The sequence below is a fragment of the Bombina bombina genome, chromosome 6 (genome assembly GCF_027579735.1).
Source record: "Bombina bombina isolate aBomBom1 chromosome 6, aBomBom1.pri, whole genome shotgun sequence".
In the NCBI taxonomy this organism is placed as follows: domain Eukaryota; kingdom Metazoa; phylum Chordata; class Amphibia; order Anura; family Bombinatoridae; genus Bombina; species Bombina bombina.
Window position 1 is genome coordinate 925,280,078 of NC_069504.1, and position 7,354 is coordinate 925,287,431.

General features: G+C 39.8%; 1 protein-coding gene across 1 annotated transcript in view; it reads right to left on the bottom strand.

The window, feature by feature from the left end:
• Positions 1-6,665, bottom strand: part of DOCK2 (dedicator of cytokinesis 2) — a 1,640,323-nt gene extending 1,633,658 nt beyond the window's left edge. Inside the window, 1 exon segment of the mRNA XM_053718563.1 lies at positions 6,540-6,665. Within this exon segment, the coding sequence (XP_053574538.1) occupies positions 6,540-6,582 (43 nt within the window). The 5' untranslated portion in view covers positions 6,583-6,665.
• Positions 6,666-7,354: the final 689 nt, after the last annotated feature.

Genomic DNA, 7,354 nt, shown 5'->3' on the forward strand with positions numbered 1-7,354 from the left:
CACAAAATAAGGCACCAGAATCCTCTGCAAATTGTAAGTGAAAATTACCACAGACATGTATTCTTCATTCACTGGTAACACCCTTTTAAACCTTCATATTGTGGTTTAAAGGCACATGAAACTTAAATGGTTTCTTTCATGATGCAGACAGAGAATACAATTTTAAACGATTTTCCAATTACTTCTAGTATCATTTCTGATTCATTCTCATGATATCCTTTATTGAGGAGCAGCAATAGACTACTGGTAGCTAGTTTAATACATTTGTAAGCAAATGACAGGAGGCATATATGTGCAGTCACCAATAAGCAGCTAGTTCCCAGCTCCTGAGTTCTATCTAGGTATACTTTCAGCAAAGGATACAAAGAGAACAAGGAAAATTAGATAACAGAAATAAATTGGAAAGTTGTTTAAAAATTTCATGCTCTATTTCACTGGTTTTCAAACCTGTCATCAGGCCTCCCCAACAGACCAGGTTTTCAGGATTACCTTGGATGACGGCAGAGAAAATAATCATGTTTACTAATCAGCTATTTCACCTGTGCTGCAGTTCAGATATCCTCAAAATGGGGTTTCATATCCCTTTAATGAAATGTATCAAAATATTTACATGAAGCGTCAAAAGAAAAATGTAAAAACAAAAAAACTGGTTGTGTTGTCAGGTTAATTTTATTGATGGCTGTGCAGTCTGTTTGAAGATGACAATAAGCATGCTAAGGTCATAACAAAATCCCCCAGATCATGAAAAAGTCTGCTCATATTATATGAGTTACCATTTGTAATTTAAACAAACACTGCTAAACCTTGTAATGCCATACCCTAATCGGACATTATAATGCAATAACGTAATAGTATAATGATATAACATTTTTGCACAAATGTGTGTACTGTATATAACCATGTTTAACCCTTTGCTGGAGTTAAACATACATTAGGAATAATATAGGAACAGGTACATTGATGTAACCATAAACTAAAGGGACACGAAAAGCCAAATTTAATTCAGATAGAGCATGCAATTTTAAACAAATTTACAGTTTACTTCTGTGATCAAATTTGCTTCCTTCTCTTGGTATCCTTTGTTGAGAAGAAGACCTAGGTAGGTTTAGGAGCAGTAATGCACTACTGTGAGCTAGCTGCTGATTGGTGGCTGCACGTAACTGCCTCTTTCCATTGGCTTACCCGATGGGTTTAGCTAGCACCCATTAGTGCATTGCACTCCTTCAACAAAGAATACCCAGAGATTAATGCAAAAATCATAATAGAAGTAAGCTGGAAAGTTGTTTAAAATTGCATGCTCTATGTAAATCATGCAAGAAAAACTTGGGGTTTCATGTGCCTTTCATATAAAATTGAAAAGCTTCATACAGTAAGAAGAAAGACTAGAACATCGAAAATAGGGAAAGATGTAACTCATGAGGTTGGACCCTAGAGAAAAGGGGTAAAATTAGATAGTCCAGTACAGCAGGGCTCGACAAATCATGGAGTCAGAGAGCCACCCTTGGCTCCTAACTTTTATTCTCCATCCTATAATATAAAAAGCCAAGTGTGTTTGTCCGAAGCTGTCATGCACAGTAAAGACTGCGCGAGGACAAACACACCTGGCCTTCAACAAACTAACCTGTCTGGCACGAGAACTGTAAGCATGATGGGGCGGGGCAAGCTGGGCACTGTGGGGCCGGACGTGAATGGGCGGGGCAGGGTTGTGACTGGGGGCGGGGGCCAGGCATGCCGGGTGGGGCGTGACGGGGCGGGGCCAGGCAGAAGCGGCCATGGCAGTGAGAGAGAGCAACAGAGAGGGGTGAGAGAGAGCAACAGAAAGGGTGGGAGAGAGAGCAAAAGAGAGGAGAGAGAGAGAGAGAGAGAGAGAGCAAAAGAGAGGAGAGAGAGAGCAAAAGAGAAGGGAGAGAGGGGAAGAAGAGAAAAAGAGGGGGGAGAGAGAGCAAAAGAGAAGGGAGAGAGAACAAAAAAGAGGAGAGAGAGAACAAAAGAGATGGGAGAGACAGCAACATAGAGGGGGGGAGAGAGAGCAAAAGAGAGGGGAGAGAGAGCAAAAGAGAGGGAGAGAAAGAGCAAAAGAGGGAGGAAAGAGAGCAAAAGAGGGGGAGATAGAGCAAAAGAGAGGAGAGAGAGAGAGAGCAAAAGAGAGGAGAGAGAGAGAGCAAAAGAGAGGAGAGAGCAAAAGAGAGGGGAGAGAGAGCAAAAGAGAGGGGAGAGAGAGCAAAACAGGGGGAAGAGAGAGCAAAACGGGGGAGAGAGAGCAAAAGAGAGGAGAGGGCAAAAGAGAGGAGAGAGAGCAAAAGAGAGGAAAGAGAGAGCAAAAGAGAGGAAATAGAGAGCAAAAGAGAGAGGAGTGAGAGCAAAATAGAGGGGGGAGAGAAAGCAAAAGAGGGGGGGAGAGAGAACAAAAGAGAGGGGGGAGAGAGAGCAAAAGAGAGGGGGAGAGAAAGCAAAAGAGGGGGGGGAGAGAGATCAAAAGAGAGGGGGGAGAGAGAGGAAAAGAGAGGGGGGGAGAGAGAGCAAAGAGAAGGGGAGAGAGAGAGCAAAAGAGAGGGGGGGAGAGAGAGAGCAAAAGAGAGGGGAGAGAGAGCAACAGAGAGGGGGAGAGAGAGTGAGCAAAAGAGAGAGGGGAGAGAAAGAGAGCAAAAGAGAGGGGAAGAGAGAGAGCAAAAGAAAGGGGGAGAGAGAAAGCGCAAAAGAGAGGGGGGGAGAGAGAGCGCAAAAGAGAGGAGGGAGAGAGAGAGCGCAAAGGAGGGAGAGAGAAAGCGCAAAAGAGAGGGGGAGAGAGAGAGAGCGCAAAAGAGAGGGGGGGAGAGAGCACTAAAGAGAGGGGGGGGAGAGAGTGCAAGAGAGAGGGGGAAGAGAGAGCAAAAGAAAGGGGGAGAGAGAGAGAGAGGGGGGGGAGAGAGAGCAAAAGAGGAGGGGGAGAGAGAGCAAAAGAGGGGGGAGAGAGAGAGATAAAAAGGGAGGGGGGAGAAAGAGAGAGCAAAAGAGAGAAGGAGAGAGAGAGAGAGAGCAAAAGAGAGGGTGGAGAGAGAGAGTAAAAGAGAGGGGGTAGAGAGAGCGCAAAAGAGAGGGGGTAGAGAGAAAGTACAAAAGAGAGGGGGAGAGAGAGAGAGCAAAAGAGAGGGGGGAGAGAGAGAGCACAAAAGAGAGGGGAAGAGAGAGCGCAAAAGAGAGGGGGGAGAGAGAGAGAGGGGCAAATGAGAGAGAGGGGGGAGAGAGAGAGAGAGAGCAAAAGAGAGGGGGAGAGAAAGCAAGATGGGGAGAGAGAGAGCAAAAGAGGGGGGGGAAGAGCAAAAGAGAGGGGGGACAGAGAGAGCAAAAGAGAGGGGGAGAGAGAGAGCAAAAGAGAGGGTGAGAGAGCACAAAAGAGAGGGGGGAGGAGAGAGAGAGCAAAAGAGAGGGGGGAGAGAGAGAGAGCAAAAGAGAGGGAGAGAGAGAGAGAGCAAGGGGTGGGGACCACTGTACTGCAAAAAATGGCCTGTGTAAACCGGCTTTAGGACTAGTATATCTATAAACAAATAGCACTGTCTGACTCCTAAAAGTATGTCTGGCTCCTAAATATCCTTACTGACTACTATTTTTCAAACAAATTTATCCTGCACTGCAGTACAGGTATTTTGTTTTGGAATTAACTATGAAATGTGACATATTTCAGTGCATAATTTATATAAAGTAACATCTGAGTTAGAAACTCAACTTTCACACCATTTTTGTGTTCTCGGTTCTTCACTATTTATATAGTTAATTTACATTTACTTTATGAACTAATTGGGTTTGTTAAATTTGAGATTGAGTTGGTGAAATCTTAATTTGAGTTTTTTGAAAAAGAATATTTAGTATTATATTTTAGGATATTTCAAGGAGGGGTTTATGGTATTTTATTAGAGAAGAAGATGATGATATTAGTCGTTGGATTATAATCTTGGGGTCACCAGAATGTTGTAAGCTAATGTCCTGACTATAACATGTTTCTACCCATAACTTCATGCAGCTAGAATGTCATCATTCACCACCTGATGGCAGGTGGGCAGTGGTTTAAGGCCTAGGGTCATGTTTAAAGGTAGGTCATTGTGAGGTATAGGTTTAATGGTAATGTTATGGTGAGTGCTATGTTTAGGGCTAAAGTCATGGTTTGTTATAGGGCTAAGGATATTGTTAGGTGTAGTTTTAGAGCAACAGATATTGTTTTGGTGTAGGGTTAAAGGGACAGTCTAGTCAAAATTAAACTTTCATGATTCAGATAGAACATACAATTGTAAACAACTTTCCAATTTACTTTTATCATCAAATTTGCTTTGTTCCCTTGGTGGTATTTTTCAAAAGCTAAACCTAGGTAGGCTCAAACTGATTTCTAAACCATTGAAAACCACCTCCTAGATTTAGGTTGTGATTAGGTGACAAGTTAGTACTAGGATTATGGTTTGGTGAAGAAATGAGGGTAGGGTTATAGTGAGGTGTATGATTAGAGCTAGAATTAGTTAGGTGTTAGGACTTATGGTTTGGGATACTATTAGGGTTATGGTAAGGTGTTGGATTAGGGCTAGTTTGACACAACAACATCAAAACAAATAGGTATAGTTCCTACAGAGTGAAATTTACAATGAATACCAGATAGTATTGTGTGGCGAGTTCTGTCTTCAGTGGAAGGAGATGGATGTTTACAAAAAGCATAAATTGGTAGGGGTTAGAGCTAGAAGTAGGGACACAGTTGGGGCTGGGAATTAGAGCTAACACCATGAATGCCATTGGGTGATCTGATATTATAGCAGCCATGGTATTGCCACTTCAGGGAAACTTCTGATGCAAGTGGAGAACATTAATCAGTGACTTCTTGCTCCTAAACAGATAATTATGTTTCACTAGAAAACAACAATTGCAATATTTAACACTCGTTAAATTGATATGAACCTTCTGAGCAAATGTGTGTTTATGCATAACGGATTAATTGTTCACTTGGCTGATAACAACAACTCTCACAGCTTTACGGGCAGACATCCCAACTCTCCCTGATTGTAATAGCGTCTCCCTGATGCCAGCAAATGGAATGCAATCTCCCTGAAATTACAAGTACCATGATCCAATGTGGCCCAAATCTGGAAAAAATATTTCTTTAAGGAATGTCTTTAGTTGCTTGGACGTTATAGAACCCTCAAAGCATGCACCAGTAACCAAAAAGCCCCCACTGATTTTAATAAAATAAAACACAAATACTACCTTATTTACTGCACGTAATTAAACTTTGTATTCTAAAATATTTAAGCATTCAACAAGCGTACGATCACTGGAAAATAGGTTTGTTGTATGTGGTTGTGCAATAAAGATCCTTTTTTTAAATGTGACTTTAGTGGGAAGCTACTTTAATGATAAGTCTCTATCTTATTTAGGGTTTCAAGGTGTCCAATATATAACTGGGGGGGGGGCGGCGCAGTAGCGGGTGAAGACACCTCCCTGAAATTAGTTTTTGCAGTTGGGATGTCTGTACTGGTATTCATGGACAAACCTCCACAAGCATGAAAACAAAGTGAGTTGTATTCCAAACAGAAAAATCCATTAAAAAAATGTTTTTATTTTGTATTAACCTATTTTACAATTATTTTTTTCTTTGTAAAACTACACTCATATGAGGATAATTTAAGTTATATTCTCTAGTTATATGAACCACTCCCTTGTTTTTGAGATGTGCTGTATGTAACAACAGCATCTGTTTGCATTATCTTTCATTTTAATCACTGCTTGAAAATGATAAATGTGATAAATGAGAAATGATCATCTGCTTAACTGAAGGAATTAACATTGTTAAAATAAAGTCAGCTCTTCTCTACATAGATGACAATGAATTGTATGAAAACAAATAAGACATTACTGTAATCTCTTTATGTAATTCAAATAAAATGTAAGGAGGGGAAATTCAGTGTGAAAACTAATAAAAGCAGTTATACTGTGCATTAATATGAAAGAATTTCTATAGAAGGAAGTTGACAGTACTTTTTGTGCAAGATGTATGGTAGTTGCAATTAACACATTCATTTTTACTGCACTTTTTATAAATATTGAAGGAACCTTATTGTATGATAAATAAACAGAGATGAAGTGGGTATATGCCAGAATACATGAGTAACATAAAAAGAAAGTGATTTTTTTTTTTTTTTTAAAGTTGCTTGTCTATAAAAGACCAAAGAAGAAGTTCTTTAAAATGCATAGGTCATCATTCATGTTAATCAAATGTTGTTGTGTTTTTTTTCTACCCAATTTAACAAGTTATATAACTTTGTTTTCTAATTTATGTGCATAAACTTTATATTTGTAACACAGTAATGGTACTTAATATGACTCCACATTTAAATCCTTTTAAAAGTAAAAAATCTAAACTACTTTCATTTTACAAAAATGTGTTTTTTTTTCTAAAGCCGGTATTCCTCCAACAACGTGCAAGTTTAATGCACCTGCCCACATCCTTCCTGTTCAGTATTTTAAGAGGGAAATTAAGCAATAAGACAAAATGTGCAAAAAATGTTTAATTACATCTAACTTACCAACTCCATATCTTTCTTTGGTAGTTTTTTGCCAGGGTGTCATGTTGAGTGGGATGCTCTTCAGCTGCCCGAGTCACTGGGAAATCTGCCTGCACTGGGCTCTGACAGGACCAGTATCAGCTAATATGTCACTCACAGTCCGTTTCTTTAGCTGTAGGTAGCAAACTAAATACTTTCCCTCCCCGTGACACTCCCACACAGCACTTCCTATTGCTGTGACTAAAAAGCACAGAGCTACTGAGCTTCCTCTTATCTGAGCATAGCTGTATCTAATCTCGTGTACAGCTCTGAATATCAGGGCATTGAGGAACTGATAAATATAGTCTTCTAATTAACGAGTGAAATACAATATGGGAGATTTAGTTGTTTTTGCCTAATAGCAGCCTAATGTTTATTAATTTAGTTATATGTATTTCTTGTTATACTACCTACATATTATTTCAATATTCTGTTTTTAAATCAGGGGTAGTAGTAACAGCATATTTAACAGTGGCCTCCGAGGGTAATTTAGAATAAGGTGTGATCATGACTGGGGACATGAAACTCAGACTTGGATGATTTAAAGAAAGCAAACAATTTGTATGAATTTTTTTTTTTTGGGGGGGGGGGGGGGGGGGGGGGTGGTGGGGGGAGGGCTGGCTATACTTTTGTTACCAAAATAAATTTGTTTCTCTTGCTAGATTTTTGTTAACCAGAGCTCTGGTAAATTGGTATTGCGAAACAAGTTGCACAAAACGTATTTAAATTATATTACAAAGTAATTTACACTCCCAAAACACTATCTAATAAAATATATAATTTATAAAACAAATATT